Below are 19,267 nucleotides of genomic sequence, written 5' to 3'. Positions count from 1 at the left end.
CTGATTGTACCCCTGTCCAGACATCCCAGCATGACGTTACTACTGGCAGTTAACTGCAGTCTATCGCCGATGGTTACGGCTTCAGGTTGGATTTAGGCTTTTGTTTATTTCAAATCAATATTAATCACCAAGTTGAGGGTAAGGTAATGGCGTATGGTATGGGAACATGTTTAGGTGTAATAGAGCATGGACTGGGGGCTATACCACTGATGAGACTCAGCTTCAGCAGGGGGCATCCTAGAGTGGGCTGTGGGTACAGTTGGACAAGTAGATCATTATGACTGCTCCCTTAATGAGCTCCAGGCAGTATATTTATGGTCTCAGAAAGGCCTGTCGGCATTTTTGTCATTATTTCCAGCATGCAGTAACCCCGACTCCCTGGCACCATCTCTTGCAGGGTGTTAACTTGTCCCCTGTGCCTGCGGGAAAGTGTATTTTTCAACATGGTACACACACACTTATGCGTGACAGTGACATTGTACTATTCAGGGAAGAAGGAATGCTAGGCATGGTGGGATCGGTGGGGGTAGGTGTGTCTTTTGGGTCTTTAGAGAAAGTTTTGAGGACTGACTGGATATTAATATATACATGTAGTCTTTTTCACCACGTAGCTCTCCCCGGTTACTCGGACATGCGGTACCAGTCATGCTTGAACCCAGACTCGCCTGCCATGTGTATGTTTGGGGACTGGAAGGTAGTCTTGTGGACTGATGCGTCAAATGGTGAAATATTTGGGTCCAACCACTAAGTATTTGTAAAAGGCAGTGAGTGTAAGTATGTGACTTGTGGCTGTGGGGTTTCCACTGTCCAGCATTGGCTAGGCATTGTGATGTAAGGCTGCTTTGCTGGTCACACAGATGGTGGTCTTTACCGTGTCCATGGGGATCGTACTTCAGAGGTATACCATACTAACAGGACTACGGGTAGTAGGACAGTCTTTCGTAGAGCAACCTGAAGGACACCTTAGAGTTTAACAAAATCTCTTAGGCGAAGAAGAAAGGTAAAGGAAACTCAAACTGATGACCTGGAAGTAAAGCATTGTCAGTAATGTAAAAATTACCTTCCAGAAAGTGAACTCAAACTTTTGACTGGTACTGTGTTAATATTTTCAGTAGCAATCCCATTGTACCATTCCATCTGAAAGGCAGCAATGACTAACTCAGCATGAGGTCTTTAGCTACTCTTAGGTACTTTAGGTCTATCAGTATGGTCACTTGATCGTGTTTCACTGGTCAGCTACAAACATCCTGATGCTGTATAGATTGTAGGCCTCCAGAAGAAGAACATTTGAATATAAAAGTTGCAGGTTTAATGTGGTTCCGCTCCTACAGTGTTCAGTGAACAGTGGTGTGAAACATCTGTAGGACTGAAAAGAGGCCTCTGCTGGCTCTGCTATTCCAGTTCCGTATCACGGCTAAATCAAGGCCCTTATATGCCTCTCCAGACACAATCCTTGCTCCAGACTCAAAGTCACTAGAGACGTTAACCACAGCAGTTCTGTCAATGCCCTTTTCCTGTAAGTGCTGTCAACGCAATGCTGACGTCCCACACATCTTCTCCCACCGATCGTGCCTTCAGAAGAACTGGGAGTGGTCACCAGCGAGCTGGTCCCAGTGGCTGTGGTTGGCGCGGTGGGTTTGGACTGAGCTCCAGGAAGCTCGAGCCCACGTGGAGAGCACAGAACGACCCCACTGCCGAGGTCGTCTGACCATGCAGTTTCCGTCTGGCAGACCAGAGGCTTCGGATTCACAGCGGAGGAACACTTTCCTCACACGCAAGCTTGTGGGTCAGGTTTGCTGAGCTAAAGGGCCTCCTGATTTGCACACTCATGCATATATTCCTTTTAAACATTTGCTCAGCCTCTTGACTCTTCTCTCCTTGTATTTTTAAGGGCTCTTTCATTAAATAAGCATCTGAGAGGAATTACATTAAGCAAAGCGACAACAGGCAAATTAAGTGCAAAAGCAGCTCAGTAGGTGAGTTCATTTACATTTATTCATTTAGCGGATGCTTTCCTATTAAACAGCGTGCAAGAATTACTGTGTCGTATTTAGCTGACACCTTTATTCAAGGTGGAATAACAATGCTTGATACACTATATTGCAAACTCCCTACAATCATTCACCATGTACATCAGAGCAATGTAACACACAGAGGGCAATTTAGACTCTCCAGTTTTTCAAAAACACGTGTCTTCGGACTCACAAATAATTCGTGTACTGATCACATTTTCAAGGAAGCGGGATCTTAACCGAGAGCATCGTGTATCGGCAATAAGAAGGATGTCGGTACTGGGGCCCCTGCTCTTCTCAATCTACACCTCTTCCCTCGGCCCTGTCATCGGCTCCCATGGATTCAACTACCTCTGCTATGCCCATGATACCCAGGTCTTTCCGTCATTTCCACCTGGAGCAACAGACATTTCCCCGCCCATCACTGCCTTGAACATTTCGGCACATTAAGGGTCAACAAAGAAGCTGACTGACCGTTGCGGTGTCTCAACCTTTGTTGGTCACAAACTGCTATCCCTCAAGGGCTGTTAGGGTGGTATTAGTTTTCATGTCTTTCTGCTATTTATATGCACTAATCTCAGTGAATGTTTCCTTGCAAACACAAGATTGTGATACCCTGCTATAAGGACCCTACCGGTACCCCATCTTGACCCCATCGGTGACCCATGTGTGGACGCTGATGTGAAGGCAAAGGAGGGAAACTGAGGACAAAGGCCTGGTGCCATCAGTTGGGATATCCATTTTTAACACTGATGGGCAGGCCAGGAATTTTGTTTGCAGCCCTATGACCTCTACTTTACATGGAACTTAAGACTAGCTGCCTTCCTGTTTTTTTTTTCCATTTATTTTTTCCATTTTTTTATTTATTTAAATACCCTTTTTTGAACATATCCTGTTTTTAGATTGTCTGTTTAATATGGCCGACCAAAATGCTGCGGCTTCGCTAATAATAGCGAGCTCACAGATGAGTCCTTCATCATCGCTACAGTGTATTTCACAATGCAGTTCATGTCTATTCCAGCACTGTTCTCATTCACAAACAAATAACACAAAACCGGAGTTGAAAGTTAGCAATGAGTTATCTAAAGATCAATGTTGACATCTAGTGGCTTCCCTTCTAGCTCATACACTTTATCCAGTCATCTCGGTGACCGTAAATGATGATAGCAAATGTATCATTTAGCACAAATTAAGTTTGAAAACCCAAAGCACCGCAAAATTAGAGTAAACATATTATCTTCATTATCTTCGCAGACAAGATCGAGTCTTAAAATTATATAATACCGTTTTCCCATCCGTTGCAATGTTAGTCATCGCGAGAATTACATGATTATGAGCACCTTCACTTCACAATTTTTTTTACTGTTCTCTGCAGTAAAAGTAATATGAACTAATAAAGTAACACATTTTGGTGCAGAACAATCCGATATAACATTTTAAGTACGGCTGGACGGGAAACCAGCCATTTCTACATGTTGAACTACATTTCCCATGACGCAAATGGCGGACCATCACTTCCGGTCAGATGTCATGCTTGTGCTCTTCCCGCTGCACGTCCTGTCATGTTCGGGCTGAGCGCGGATTGCCGTCCCGGTTGAGGTAAGGAAAGATGTCTTATCGAGACAGTCCTGAAGCGACAGGCTTTGGAACTCATGACATTTGGAATCCGCTGCGCCTCGCAGTGACGTCGATGTTTTTTGCGCTGTTCTTTTATCATTGATTTCACTTCCTCGGACGGGATACGTATACAATTACAATTATTTAATCTCTGCTCGCTGGATAATCATTACGCTCCGGTTGCGCTAGGCGAGACGACGTGTGTGGGCTGCGGGTGGGGGGGCGGTTACCCGCGAAAACACACTCTGCACTTCTCGTGATCCTCAAAAAAAAAAGAAATATACGCACACTGCATACATATATGTGTATGTGTGTGTATATATATAATATTATATGCATATGTATCTGCAGCAGTGTGCGTCTCACGTAGTCATGATATTAAGTCTTAAGAAGAGCAGCCGCCGTGCCTCGCTCACGTGCTCATGATTAGCATAAGCGTCGGTGTCTTTGAACCCGTCGTAAATACCCACTAGCGCTCTGAACGGCTCTTCGGTGAAGTTCTGACTGCAAGGAAGACGGGAGATCGGACTTTCCAGCATGAAGAGACGGACCTTATTTCACACCATCTCTCGGCTTAATTTACAAGATTCATTCATTCACCTTTTTTCCGCCAGTGCCACTTCATCCACCTAGTCATTTACCCATACAGCGGGGTGATTTTACTGTAGCAATTAAGGTAAGTACCTTGCTCAAGGGTGCCTCAACTCGGAGGTGGGATTCGAACCTATGACCATTGGGTCCAAAGGCAGATTACAGTGATACATGCGATCAAATATTTTCACTTTCACTTCCACACAGCTGTAAGGTGGAACGTGCTATAAGGCCAACTGTCCTCCTCCTGCAACATCGAACCTTCACCTTCAGGAGTGTGTGATTGGAACAGGGTGAAACCTCCTTGCTTTGTGGAGCAGGTTGTACTGGTGCCTCAAGGCTCCTAAGCTGGTGATTTGGATGTCGGTTCAAATCTCGAGTGTGTGGAGTTTGCATGTTCGCCCCCCATTTGGGGTGGGTTTTCTCGGGGCGCTCTGGTTTCCTCCCACAGTTCAAATTCGTGTTTGAGATGGACCGGCGACTCTAAATTGCCATCAGTGGGTGATTGAATGACTGTGTGATGGAAAAGTGCCCCATCCGAGGCGCTGAGCTTGCAGGATAGGCTCCGGACCACCGTGACCCTGGACCGGACTTATAATGTAGGGATTGGCTTCCTTCTGCGGAGCTCGCATGCTTGTGAATATGCACAGTAAATATGCACGGTGCTGTGTAGATAAAGATTGCAGCTGAGCTCACTGTACGTGGTTATGAACCGAGTCACACCGGACACCAAGCATGACCTAGTAAATTTTACTTCTCCAAAGCGACTTAGTGTTAAGCTACCTACAGTTATTTATCCTTTTATACAGCTGGGTAACTTTACTGGAGCAATTTAGGGTAAGTACCTAGCTCAAGGGTACTACAGCTGGGGGTGGGATTCGAACCTGTGACCTTTGGGTCTAATGGCAGCTGTTGAACCCACTGCCCTACCAACTGCCCTTCTTATTTCTCCAGAACTGCTTTTCTCTGAGCGTTGAGGAAGGTGAGATCGTTTCCTTGGATTACTGTTTGGTACTTTTACCGTATGTATTGCTTACTGTAGAATGGCTGTGGAGCAGCCCAACTGGGCATGTGCTGCATTTAACCATGTATTTGATGACTTCAAATGGCCATCCCAGTATTCCCAGTGTTCCCACTGGGAGGCTGTGGTCCCCAAGTGCTGGTTCAGTCACGGTCCTGGAAATGGTTGCATTTTGCTCTGCTGTAGACTGTTGTTGCTCTGCAAATGCAGTGGAGAGGAAGTCACATGGTCCAGTGGGTTTCACACTGTGGGCCCTCGCTGAAGGGGAGCAGCGACACACTCCTCTGCTGGTAACTCATGCGAGAAGAACTGTGCGGAAACACTAATGTCCTCCTCCGGGTGGGTGTGTGTGTGTGTGTGTGTGTGTGTGTGTGTGTTTGTCCTGTCCCACAGCAGCGGGTGCTTGTTCGCTGCTGGCACGCACTCTGTGTTGACTCGGGTGGCTACAGTTATTCTACCAGCAGGTGGCACAATGGTCAGGGCTGTTGCTTTACGCTGGGTTCTAATCCCTGCTTCAGTAACCTTGATCAAGGTACTTTACCCAGAAATTCAGTATAAATGGGCAAAAAAATTGTAGTGTAGTTTTGTCTCTCTCTCTCTCTCTCTCACACACACAGTCTACAACTGCTTGTCCCAAGTGGCGCCACGGCAAATAAGAGCCTAACCCGGCAACAGAGGGCGGAAGGCTGCAGGGGACACACCCTGGACGGGACGCCAGTCCGCTGCAAGGCACACCAAGCAGGACTCGAACCCCAGACCTGCCGCACAATGGGCCCTGGCCAAGTCTGCTGCACCACTGTGCCCCCCTTGTTTTGTATAGTTTACTAAAAATGTTAAACGGTTTTAAAATTGTCAGCTGAAGGAATTGCTAATATTATTATTATTATTAATATTATTATTAACAACCCTGCATTGGACAATCAGTTATTGGTGCTCCATTGTCACTAGGGTTTACAAGATAGATCTCAATGTGTTGTCGTTAAAAAGTAAACAATTTTTTTTTTTTTAAAATTAAATTCTGATTTTATTTTGAAGGGGTGCGGTGGCGCAGTGGGTTGGACCAGGGTCCTGCTCTCCGGTGGGTCTGGGGTTCGAGTCCCGCTTGGGGTGTCTTGAGACGGACTGGCGTCCCGTCCTGGGTGTGTCCCCTCCCCCTCCGGCCTTATGCCCTGTGTTGCCGGGTTGGGCTCCGGTTCCCCGCGACCCCGTATGAGACAAGCGGTTCTGAAAATGTGTGTGTTGTACCTTAATTTTTTTCTACTTTATGAAAACATCGTATTCCCACACATGACAAGTGCTCATATTACGAGAATTTGCCCCTATGAGTAATTTGTAGTCGAAGCTTTGCATAGCAAGCGCCCATCACACACTTGGTCAAGCAGAAATATTAGTTCAAAATTCAAGGCTTGGTGACCTCGAGCACCACACAAGGCAAGATTCCTTCTCCACCCACACGGGATGCGGCTTCTCCTGGGTATCTCGGTTGTCCCGTAGCTGCATTCCGACCCCCGAACGTTGCTCGGAAATCCTGTGACTCTTTATGGCAGAATAAATTCACCACATTTCATTCTGATGACTCCTAAATTTAAAAAAAAAAAAAAAAAAAAGGGTTGTAAAGGAATTGCTTAAGGAAATTCAAAAGGCAAAGTAAAGTCATACCTATCAGCTTAAAACTGGAACAGTTAGAATGCATTGAATTCTCTTCACAGGCAGTGCCATTTCAAGTGACCGTATCTGCACGTTTTTCTTTATTGTCGTTTAGTTGCAAACGATACTTTGTGACGCTTGGGAAGTTAGAAATGTTGCAAATTATTTCAGTAACTTTATTGCTTGTTCTGATATTTCTGGGTTTTGCTTTGTATTAATTTTTCTTTCTTTAAACAAGGAAGAAATTAGTAGAAAAAATGTGTGACTGTTTTGTGGCTCCGGAGTTACTATAAATAATATAGTATATTGTAATATATTAATAATGTTGTTATATTATTATTATATATTATAAATATGACAGGGAGCGCCGTGGCGCAGCTGGTTTTTCCTGGTCCTGCTTTCTGGCGGGTCTGGGGTTCGAGTCCCGCTTGGCAGTGCCTTGTGATGGACTGGCGTCCCCCCCCGGGTGTGTCCCCCTCCCCCTCCAGCCTTGCGCCCCGCGTTGCTGGGTGAGGCTCCGGTTCGTCGCGGTTTCAGCCAGTGTGTATTATTAATATTATATTAATATATTTATGTATATAATATTGTGTCATTGAAATGAATGTTGTGAGTGAGTTTGTTTTAGCAGAATTCACTTTATGGACAGATTTCTGCCGAATGCAAACGTCCTCCGTAATGACACGGACAGAGACACGCGCGTAATGGCCCGGCCCTGGGTTCCAGAGATATGGCCTGTGGCAACTGTCCATCGGCACTCCCTGCTCCCGTCTGCTTACTGCGTTTGCGCCGCTTTACTCTGCAGTCAGCGATCGGTGCTCCGTGTGGCTGCCTTGTGACATCAACCATCGTGTCACCTGACCAAAGCGCCCCGCTCCCTGCGTCGCAACCTTTGCCTCGCGCGGCGGTCACTTATGTTCCACAACTCGATCAGCATCTTTGGTCCTTCTGCGCGTTTTCACGACCGTTTTTTTTTTTTTTTTTTTTTTTTTCCCTCGTCTTACTTAAGGTGTCCCGACTTCGGGGTCGGCACCACCGTTGGCCTCGCGTGAGGGACGGATGCCACGTGCTCTTGGGAACCGCTTCCAGGGGAGGACGATGGTTTCGCGCGCAAAACGCACACTCGGTCCCCGAGAGACACGGGCACGCGGCCGGACGCAGAAACGCGCCCCGTGTACCGCGGTGACCGGACGTGTGAAAGTCGTCGTCTTCTTTCCGCAGCTTCTTCACAGGGTCACTGGACAAGAGGAACCGTTGAAATAAGCAGGGGAAACGGAAGAGTTTGTTCTCCGTGTAAACGTGTCGCACGTATTCAGCAGTCGGCACAAAGAGTTCAGAGTAAAAAAGGCGTAACCGGAGTGTTTGCTGTGTCCCCTCCTGCAGCCGCACCCTGGGCGAACCTTGTTCCCCATGTAGGCCGTAAAGCCTCCCGGCCGTCCACATCGGCGATGATAAAAATGTGCTGCGAACTCTTTCTGAGTCTCTCTGATCAGTTCAAGTCCAATCATTTCTTTTAATTTCCAGTCAATTCCATCGGTACCCAAAAACGAATAGTCCTCAAAAAGTGCTAAGACACACAAATGTACATTACACATTAATTTACATACTTTTTACTTACGTACTTGTTTATAGATTGTGTAATAATAAAGACAATAAATTAAATTATGAATATATTTTACATTAATGATTGTTATTATTACTGTTATAACCTTTATTAAACTGACACCTTTGTTTAAGGTGATTTGCAGCGTTGATCAGATTTACAGTCATTGATCACGTGATCATACCTGTGAAATATGGTATCCTTGGCTCACATATGCGCTCTTTCTGGCTGTATGTTGCAGTGACCCAGTGCTCTTATTTACTCATTTCTGTGGCATTATATTCTCATCGTATCTGTTCTGGGGGAGTCCTTTGATGGAGGGTATTGCGAAAGAAGCGGGATTCGAACCAAGGATTTTCATAAGGCGGGAGCCCTAACCGCTGCGCCACCTGCTGCCTCTTTAAAGCTGACTTAAGTGAGCTTGTTGTGTGAAATATAATTGTTTACGTAGTTGAGCTCTTCAGTTCAGATTAAGCCTCTTGCAAAATGAGTTCGCTTTAAAACCAGCAGCGTTCTGGTCGCGCAGCTCGAACCGCAAAGCCGCCCTGGTAAAAATAGCATTCGGTTTGTCGTTTATACAAACTTCCTTTCTCTCGATTAAGTTCCCTTTTCTGGAAGTAATTTGCATGGGGTTTCAATCCCCACCGGTGCATGCGTTGAGCTCATTGGAGTAGAGGAAGCTGCCGTTTGAGATGGACCGACGCTCATCTCGGATCTCGCAAACATCCGGCCCCGCGCCCAGGTGGGAGCGCTCTGGAATGTGGCTAAAGTAAATATCCGCAGATGAATATGAGATATAAGCAGCCGCTGTGTAAATGAATTGGAATGGTGTGGGGTTTTTTTTTTTTTTTTTTGTAATCTGCTTCCTTTGGACTTGGAGGTTGCAGGTTCGAATCCCATCTCCTGCTGTACTGCTCTTGAGAAAGTTTCTAACCCTGAATTGCTCCAGAAAAATTATAAATGGATAAATAGTTGTAGGGAACTTAACACTGTCATTTGCTTTGGCGAAAAGCATGAGCTAAATGAATAAATGTAAATAATACAAAATTCTGTTTATGTTTCAGTGAAATTAATTGTCATTTACTTTTATGATAGTACATATTTATTTCTTTCTATGCCCTTTGTTTAGGGTGTCTCATAGCTTCACGTAATCAACTTTACGATTATTTACTCTTCATACAGCACTGTGTTCTTACTAGTTCGGGGTAAGTGTTTTGACCAAGTGGGATTTGAACCAGGAACCTTCCGTCCCACGGCTCTAACTTCGAGGCAAATTATTGTAGAAAAAAGTGTTTTACTGTATTCCGAGAAACAGGCTAGTGTTATATTCCGGGTTTCTGTAAAATTTGCTGGAATTATTTATGTAAATGCGCTTTCATGGGGCTGAAATGTCATGGTAACATGTGAACTCACACGTGTGTGTGTGTGTGTGTGTGTGAAGATCATACTGCTTAAGAAAATGTCACCAGGAGAGTGTGGAAGGATAGTGATAAGGTTGTTTTATTTTTTCAGACAACTCTCCCCACCCCTACATGGTGAAGGTAACGTCTGATCAGCTCCCGAGGGACTCGTACCTCCAATGTCCGGACAGGTGCGTGACTCGGGTCGCCCCGACTCGTTTACTTTTACATTTATGTATTTAGCAGATGCTTTTCTCCAAAGCCACTTCCACTGAACTCTCTGTAGTGTTATCAGCCCACACACCTTATTCACCACGATGACTTACACTGCTAGATACACAGAGTCACTCATCCATACATCAGTGGAACACGCACACTCTCTCTGTCAGTCACACACCATGGGTGAAGAGCATGTCTTTGGACTGTGGGAGGAAACCAGAGCACCTGGAAGAACCCCACGCAGACACAGGGAGAACGTGCAAACTCCACACAGACCGAGCGGGGATCGAACCCACGTCCTCTTGCACCACCCAGGCACTGTGAAGACAGTAGCGCTACTCGCTGTGCCATCGTGCCACCTTTTAAGTATATTTTTTTTTTTTTTTTTTTTTTTTTTTTTTGCCTTAGTTCGAGTTTTTTCAACTGGTTGTTGTCACGCCAAAAGACAACCCCCCCCCCCCCCCCCCCCCCCAATCTACCAAACTGATGATCATTTGCAGGGTGGCCAACAGGGGGCGCTCTCACACTGCAACTGCATGAATTTAGAGCTGTGGGTTAACTATTCATTCTTGTGTGACGTAAGAGGAGAGAGAACTTAGCAGTGTGTCTGGAATGATTTTATCGGGGCAAATAAGACCTTATTTTGCAATTCTTTTTTGTAAAGCTGCGCTACATTGTCTGATTTATTGCTCCGTGTTGATGTGATTCCGCTTCCAGCCGCTAGCGGTGGCGGCTCCCTTCGCTGTCCCGGCCCATGGCGGCGCTGCCGTTTTAACCCTTGAGCCGTGAGCGGCGTGACACCCGGCCATGGAGAGCACCCCCGGAGGTAGCCTCGACTCTCGGATGGCCCCCCAGGGCCCGCTCCTCTGCTCCACCTCGCCCTCCGTCCGCGCCGACGCCTACGAGGCCGGCGGAAAGAAGTGCATCTCCGACGTCCGCAGAACCTTCTGCCTCTTCGTGACCTTCGACCTCCTCTTCGTCACCCTTCTGTGGATCATAGAGCTCAACGTGCGTCCGAGATGTGGGCGATGTGACCGAAACACGCGGTTCCGCTCTGTGTTGGCATCCCGTCAGCCGTTACGCTGAATCGGTTTAGATTTGATTGCCAATTATCTTATGAATTATTAAAAAAAAGAAAAAAAATCACGCCAGGTATTTATAGAATGTCCTCGTCGGTTTTCTCTCTACAGGTCAACGGAGGGATCAAGAAGGAGCTCATTACTGAAGTCCTCCATTATGACTACAGTGCTTCCTTCTTTGATATATTCGTAAGCCCACATGTCCGATCGGTCTTATTTCTGCTCTGCTTTTCATGATGGATTTAGAAAAATTTGGGAATGGGCGGGAATGATCTGTGTGCCCCTGTGCGCTTGGAAGCTGTGGTACGCGTGTCGCCGAAGTCCGATGGCTCCTCGTCACGCCGGACCACGCGGGGTCGGTCTGTGGGGTGAACTAACAGGCCACCGTTGTGTCCCTGCCCCCCCCCAGCTCCTGGCCCTCTTCCGCTTTGCTGTCCTGATCATGGCCTACGCCGTCTGCAGGCTGCGCCACTGGTGGGCCGTCGCGGTGAGTCACCTCAGGGTGCAGTGACACGCGTGTTACCGTGGGGGGCGCCGGCACCCTTTCGCCCTTGTAGTGACGCACAGCGGCGAAGGGTTCCTGTAAAAGCCTCTAAAGGTACTTTTTAAACTGAGGCTTTATATTAATGTCGGTGCAAAAATGAGATGTGAATGGATTCTCACACAAAAAAAAAAAACGAAAAAAAACTATCAGCACTTTGCTTGCTTTAAAGAAATAGTTTGACATTAATTGCGAAAATCACATTGAGTTATAAAAAACAGATCAGTTTTCGGCGACAGTTACACTGACACAATATACTGTGTTTTTAGTGTATGACCTGGGTATTTAAATATCCTTTAGTTTTTTTTTTTTTTTTTTTTTTTTCTGTTTTTCTAGACAGCACAGGGTCAAAAGAACTTACATTTATTCACTTAACTGATGCTTTTATCCGAAGTGACTTTCAGTGTTAATCTACCTACAATTATTGACCCATTTATGCAGCTGGGTATTTTTACCAGAACAATTTAGTGTAAGTACTTTGCTCACGGGTACTACAGCTGGAGGTGGGCATCAGACCGGTGACCTTGGGGTCCAAGGGCAGTAACTCTAAGCTCTACACTACTAGCTGTTCTACGTATGTCCACCTACGCAGAGAGAGGACTTGGTCGAAAGGTTAGAATTTATTACAGGTACGATGATGCAGAACTTCGTAAAAACTTCCAGGAGATCCACGTATTGCTGAATTCATTAGGATCATCACGCAAATGACATGTGCGGGAATTTAGACGCTCGTCATCCGCACGTTTACTGAGGGAACTACAAATGTCAACCGCGACGTTAAAATACATTTCTTTGCTGAGGATGTAAGAGTGGATAGCCTAGGTACCGTAATCGGGAATGGACTTTGGGTTGTGATTTAACGAGGGAGCCGTTGGGGAGAAATGACACTTTCTGTTCGTGGACAGATGTGCCTGCCTCAGTACGGTAAACTGTACCTTACCGCACTCCCAGAACAGATGCATCAAAGTGCCTGGAGAGGCTTTGCATTTAAAGCGCAGCCGAGACGTCCTTTATATTTTAAATTAAATGGTCTCTATATCACAGGATCGAGAGATTTAAAGGCTTTTATATGTTACATGTTGGCAAAGTGTCAGTATATAGTGTCTCAGTGTCAGTCCTGTTAGTGTTTGCGAGAGCAAAATTATTAGGAAATGAAGTTGATTTTTGTCATAACTTGTACAGCGGCAACACAAAAGTGTCCCTGATGTGGACGTCGTTACAGCCGCTCTGCTGCGCTCTCGCATGTCCCTTTATTTATATAGCTGATGCTTTTCTCGAAAGCGACTTAGTGTTAAGATACTTATTTACATATTTATACAGCTACATAATTTAGTGGAGTAATTTAGGGTAAGTACCTTGCTCACAGGTACGACAGCTGGAAGCGGGAGTCAAACCTGCAACCTTTGGGTCCAAAGGCAGCAGCTCTATCGCTACACTACCAGCTACCTATGCCGTCACAGTTTACATACTTTTTAATCACAGCGTGCGTCACAAACTCTGAATTTTAAAATTTTGTCCGCAGGCTGCAGTTATTGATCGGTTTCCGTGTTTCCCTCTTCCAGGTAACGACAGCCGTCACCAGCGCTTTCCTGATAGCGAAAGTAATTTTATCAACGGTAGGTGTGTTTGTCAGAGACCCGTTTTAGCTACTTGTTTGGATCTTTAACTTTTTTCCACAGTTAAATATTTCGCAATCGTAAATGTTGCAGTTTGTTTTTTTTAGCAGTATCGGTTTTTTTAAAAATGCTATTTTTAATTAATAGCAAAAGAGAAGTGATTTGAGAGAGAATAAGTGCACCGAGGAAGCGCCAACACCCTCACGTAGAAATGTATGCAGCTAAAGGGCTCAAGGTTACAGCGTTTAATGTGGTTGGTCTTGTAGCACTGAAGTATGACGATGGCAACATTTCTGCTGCATGAACGTGTATTTAGGAGGTGCAAAGAGTGCAGCTTAGTTAGGAGACGAATCTTCTCGACTCGGAAGACCGAACTGGCGATCGGTTGATGGGCTGAGCAGCGAATCCTCTCTCCCTGCCTCAGCTTCTCTCCCAGGGAGCCTTCGGCTACCTGCTGCCCATCTTCTCCTTCATCCTGGCCTGGATCGAGACCTGGTTCCTGGACTTCAAGGTCCTGCCCCAGGAGGCAGAGGACGAACACAGTGAGTTCCAGTTGTGGGCCGGAAACCGAGATTATATTTTTATGTTGCGTTTTACTCCCGCGATCAAGGGTGGGGAAGCCGGTTGTGTCGGGGTTAGAACTGCTACTTTGCACTCGGAGGACATGGGTTTGAGTCCCACCTCCAGCTGTAGTGCCCTTGAACAAGATCCTTATTTTTCAAGTAAAAATTACTCGGTGGTATAAAAGAGTAAATCAGTGTTAGTCAGTCTGGAGAAAAACAACATCTGAATAAATAATATACATGTAAATTTTTATTTCGTACTGATTTAAATTTCAGTTAAATCTATTTTTAAATGTATTCATTCAATTTACTTTTATAAAGCATTGTTCTCAACAAAGTGATATAGAGCTCCTTCAATGCAGTTCTGCAAAGGTAGGATTAGCGGAGACTACGATGGGTCTGAGATGACCTGATTTTCCCCTGAAAAATAAAATATTCTAGCTTCCCTTTTGTTTTACGGTTTGCTGTCAAAATCTAAAGCGTGTTTCTGCTTTTTGTGAAAATCTAACTCCTGCTGTAGTGTTCTCTATGAAGGTACCATCCCTGAATTGATACGATAAGAATACCCTGGTGTATAAATGGGTAAATCACAGTATACTGCTTCAATATAATTTTTTTTGGACAAAAGTGTCAGTAAAATTTAAAAAAAATTATATATATGTAAATATATCTCATATTGGTAATTTATTTCAAATAGATCCTTTGTGTTTATTTTTTCATATTATTTAATGCAAGGAAATTAATCAGCACACCCAAGGGTATTATAACAGTGCTGCTCCTCAGACATGAACCTTCAACATTCCTGTCCCTCTCCTTCGGTCAGGGCGACTTTTCGTGCCGGATGTCTCGGAGAGGGCCCCGCTCCTGTACCCTGGGCCCCTGTCGGACGGGCAGTTCTACTCCCCCCCGGAGTCAGTGGCAGGTGAGAGCCCAAAAACGGAACGTTGGGAAAGGGAGACAAAAAATGTTTTTTTTTTTTTTTTTTTTTCTTTCCCCCCCCCCAACTCTGATCTCAAAATATAGATGGGGAAGGCAGAGCAGGAGTAAAGTGTAGTGTTAATGTCCTTTACACGTAGACAAGGAGGACTCCGTTCAGCTACAAACCTCTTGGAATTTAAACCCATTTGAATGAAAAATAAGATTTTATGCAAACATTTAAAAGATGGCGAGTGAGCTGGTAGCGTAGTGGTTAGGGCTGCTGCCTTTACACCCCCAGGTCGCGGGTTTAATCCCCCCTGTTGCCCGTAGTACCCCTGCGCAAGGTAGTCACCCTGAATTGCTCTAGTAACATAACTCAGCTGTGTAAATAGGTAAGTAATTGGAAGTTGAATAACATTGTTTCTTTGGAGAAAAGTGTCAGCTAAATGAGTAAATATGAATCAGCACTGATAATTTATAAAAACACTTTCTGCACCTCATGTTCACTATTGCCGAGTTATTCGTTGCATTCGTTTTTTGTGGGGGAAAAAAAAATGCATTCATCTCGGGACCACCTGTGCTCATGTGCCGCCACTGCGAAATGATCTCCCGCCAAATTTAGTGATATTTTTTTCTTTTTTTTCTTATATCGGGCAGAAATCTGTCCTTTCTCACACTCCTCGTCAAATGGTTGCTTGAATCGTATCCAAGTCGGTTTGTGGGTTGCCTGCCGTGGATCTGGATTAATGCCAGGTCCCCGTAACGTATGGGATAACTGCAGAACCACAAATAACTGCATAACCACCCTCAGAGTCTGGGGGGAGCAGCAGATATGAGCAGGAGACCCTGAATGTTGAACGCTGGTCCGTTACTGCGGTTTGCTGGCAACCTCTGCCGTTGCAAACGGATCGCGGCACCGGGGCGATGTCTCCCCTCTCCTACGCTGACAGCGGTGTTCAGCCAACGGATCAGCAACCATCATGTACAGTACTGGTGTGAAGTGCGAGTCCGCCTGGGCGACACCTGCGTGGGTCCAGCTGGACAGAAGCGTCCTGCGTCTGTGGGACCTGCTGCAGAAGAGCCTTGAGGACGTGGCGCCTCGCTTCCTCTTCAGACCTGTTGTCCCAATGCCTCCGGATTTTAAAGAAATCAATAAATAAATGTTTTCAGGAAATGGACTCCAACTTTTAACTGGTACTATACATGTAAAGGTAAATGTTCCATCTCTGTACGTCCATCGTGTCATCGGCGAGGATAAAACTCCGAAACCTAATTATGGTTCGACACAGAGGTGGCACTTTACACTGTTGAGATTGAGCTTTTTTCTTTCTTCACTTCGAAGTTCTTTGCAGTGATCGATAACAAGGCAAATTACGCTTGAAAAGTTGGTTTATTACACTTCTCACCGCTATCTTGGATACACACACCTGAACATCTCTGCCGTCTCTTTCTGCGCTGCTCGGTCTGTCTCATCTCCTTGTACCAGACGGTAAGACCTTCCAAGGTCTCCGTCACCAAATCCCGGTAAAGCGGAATTTTACCAGTAGCAGAAACACTCTGTTCACAATTCCAGAAACTTCTACAGCAGACAGTATCATAAGCACAAAAAAAAAAGCATATACAGAGATGAATACCACATGGTGAATAATGTAACGAATAGGAAGTTAATCTAACAGTAAAACCAAAGTCATTACAGTATAGAATGAAAGTAAAGCAGTGAGTAATACAAATAGTGTAAGAAAAAAAAATCTAACAGTAAAACATGACAAAACACAGTATAATAAAAGTAAATTGTGGTGAAGAATAGTAATGATTTTTAAACTAAGTAAAACAGAATAAATCATAGAAAACTGAAATAAGTATCATGTAAAAATCTTACAAAAAAAGGTGCAATTCGACAACATTCATCTCTCTTTGAATAAGATATGAAAAAGAACATAAAGTTGTACTTAATGTTGCCAATAGAAGTCGTTCCCGCTGATGTACCTGGTGTTTGTGCCACTGTTAATTCCCCCGAAATACCTCCCTTTTCCCAGATTCGGACGAGGCAGCCGACGAGAAGCGGGACCCGGAGAAGATGCCCGTTTAAAAGGTCCGTTCCTGTGCTCTTGGCTCCAGCTGTGAGCCCCTGATCCTGAGTCCCAACATGCAGGAAACTGCTCTTCATTCGTCTTCTTTTTCTGTAGCAGCGTTTTTTCATTTAGCTGCCTCTTTTTTCCAACCTAGTGTCATATAGCGGGGCAGTTGGTAGCGTAGTGGGTAGAGCTGCTGCTGCTGCTGTCTCTAGACTCCCTCCACTGCTCACAGGTTCAAATCCTACCTCCTGCTGTAGTACCCTTAAGCAAGGTACTTACCCTAAATTACTCCAGTGAAATTACCCAGCTCTATAAATGGATAAATAATTAAAAGGGACAACTCGATTTGAAAAAAGCATCCGCTAAATGAATGCGAACTGAATTCTTTCTGTAATTCTGTGCCCAAAGGAACAGTTTGTTTTCAAAAAGACAATAAAAGGTTTTGAACTCCTTTCTTCGTAAGAAAACTGGGACGAAACATTTTACGGGGGCAATAGATAATGTCCCGCTTAGAGTAACAATATAAAGGTCCAGGGTTCGACTATACCGAACTGATACACAGGAAAAATCTAACTTGGTGCGATGGACAAAGCTGGTGGCTAAACGGAGTAAATACACGTATGAAAATAAAAAGGAAAATATTCACTTGTTCTGCCCCGAAACTTAGCGACGGTGGAATCTCTATAAACGAACGAGTAATTTATGACTCCGAGTATTTGTATCTATTTTTTGTAGGCATGAAGCTTCGAAACTGACAAGGCCCGAAAGGCGACAGGTTGAACTCTGAGTGGTCGTCTGGGCTCCGCGGGGGGTCCGTGGCCCTGGGTTCCATTGATCCTGGCTGCCCTGACAGTGGCGCTGCAGTTCTGCTACCAAAGGACACTTCCTCACTCTGCCTTACAATTGCTGTGGACTTAATGCCATTTTGTCTGTGACCCGTCTGCTAAATACCTTTTTTTTTTTTTTTTTATTTCTGTGAAATAATTAATGCAGAAACATGTAAAATACATGCATAGATGTCTCCTGTGACTGTGTCGTAATCCCTGTAATTTATTGCTCCGTTTGGCAACGGGGTCCCTGCGGTAGCCGAAGGCGCAGTCGATGCGGGAGAGGAATCCCGAATTATCCAACGTTTTGGCTCTTCCTGGAATTCTGCCTTCATCGCTGTCGTAAGGCGGATCTTTCTGGAAGGGGTTCTAACTGCGGCAAACAATCAGAGGAACAAGACAAGACGACGCTGGTTTAAGCAATGCATGTAACTGTGTTGCCTTTATAAGACGGCAGCTGTAAAACCTGTAATTCTGCACTAATGCTTGCGTTTTGCTTCCTGTCGTTTTTATATTTCTGATTTTTGACTTTTTTGTGTTCTGGGGAAATGACCCGCGTGTGATTTTTGCATCGACGTTAAATTTCTAAGGCACTAAATAAGTGTGAATAACTATTTAGCATCAACTCCAGATCTTCGCACTTCTTTTAGGAGGAAAACGTTTGTGAATCGAACAGGAATAGAAAATGTGATCTTTTGACTTTTTAATTTTCCACAACAGAAATGAAAATCTTGTCGAATTGTGAAGTTGCACAATAAAGAAATCAAGAAAGCGGAATTTTAAGCGTCACATCAGAGAAGGTGGAATGTTGGTACTCAGCTCATGTAAAGCCAATAAACTGGTCTGTTCCCCATCTAATGTTCTACCATCTTTTATGGGTTTTTATTAACTTTGACATATTTTGTTGTACTGCATACATCATTTTAGCTTGGATACGTTGTCGTAAACGTAAGGTATAATTTTGAAAACAAGGAAGCGGTGAAATTTGGAAGTTGCAGACCTTACGGTTCTACATCTTGCTTTGTGTTTATAGCCGTAAGCCATAAGCTGTAAGCATTTCCAATAACTTTTACCTTTTCTGCTCAGAAGAAAATCAGACTTTGCTAACCAGGACCATATAATTAAATACATAAATATATATCTGGCAGCACTGACAAAATGTCAGAAAATCTCATAATTGCTATTGTACTAATTTAGTCACTCTGGTTTAGCTAAATTAAAACTAGTACATTAAATTAATACTAGGGTGGGGGGGGGGGTATCTGGGTAACGTAGTGTTTAGAGCTACTGCCTTAAGACCCAAAGGTTGCAGGTTCTATTCCCACCTCCAGCTATAGCACCCTTGAACAAGGTAAAATTACAGTAAATTGCTCCAGTAAAAACTACCCAGCTGTATAAATGAGTAAGTAATTATAAGCTTGTAACTGCAATAATTGTAACCTTAACATTGTGAGCTGCTTTGGAGAAAAGTGTCAGCTAAATGAATAAATGTGAACATGATTGCACACAGTTGCTTTTATTTCTTCTTTTTAATCATGTTA

General features: G+C 44.6%; 1 protein-coding gene across 2 annotated transcripts; it reads left to right on the top strand.

The window, feature by feature from the left end:
* The first annotated feature begins 3,548 nt into the window (after positions 1-3,548).
* On the top strand, positions 3,549-18,581 carry stard3nl (STARD3 N-terminal like). 2 transcript variants are annotated; one of them, XM_018757748.2, is made up of 10 exons: positions 3,549-3,611; positions 10,001-10,079; positions 10,825-11,115; positions 11,298-11,375; positions 11,596-11,673; positions 13,290-13,343; positions 13,768-13,885; positions 14,730-14,828; positions 16,861-16,916; positions 17,635-18,581. In XM_018757748.2, the coding sequence occupies exons 3-9, from the start codon at positions 10,915-10,917 to the stop codon at positions 16,911-16,913; spliced, it is 681 nt and encodes a 226-aa protein (XP_018613264.1). In that variant the 5' UTR covers positions 3,549-3,611; positions 10,001-10,079; positions 10,825-10,914; the 3' UTR covers positions 16,914-16,916; positions 17,635-18,581. The 2 variants fall into 2 exon arrangements, with proteins under 2 accessions (XP_018613264.1, XP_018613265.1); XM_018757749.2 differs by lacking the exon at positions 3,549-3,611 and adding an exon at positions 3,622-4,305.
* Positions 18,582-19,267: the final 686 nt, after the last annotated feature.

Source organism: Scleropages formosus, chromosome 7, assembly GCF_900964775.1.
Source record: "Scleropages formosus chromosome 7, fSclFor1.1, whole genome shotgun sequence".
NCBI lineage: Eukaryota > Metazoa > Chordata > Actinopteri > Osteoglossiformes > Osteoglossidae > Scleropages > Scleropages formosus.
The sequence above is the reverse complement of the archived record's forward strand: the minus strand, read 5'-3'. Positions and strand labels throughout refer to the sequence as shown.

What these genes read in the sequence shown, in the direction of transcription:
- stard3nl (XM_018757748.2), top strand. Translation starts at nt 10,915, where the DNA reads ATGGAGAGCACCCCCGGAGGTAGCCTCGACTCTCGGATGGCCCCCCAG. An exon ending in CTTCCTTCTTTGATATATTC is followed by an intron (nt 11,376 to 11,595) that starts GTAAGCCCACAT and finishes GCCCCCCCCCAG; the next exon opens with CTCCTGGCCCTCTTCCGCTT. An exon ending in GCCACTGGTGGGCCGTCGCG is followed by an intron (nt 11,674 to 13,289) that starts GTGAGTCACCTC and finishes TCCCTCTTCCAG; the next exon opens with GTAACGACAGCCGTCACCAG.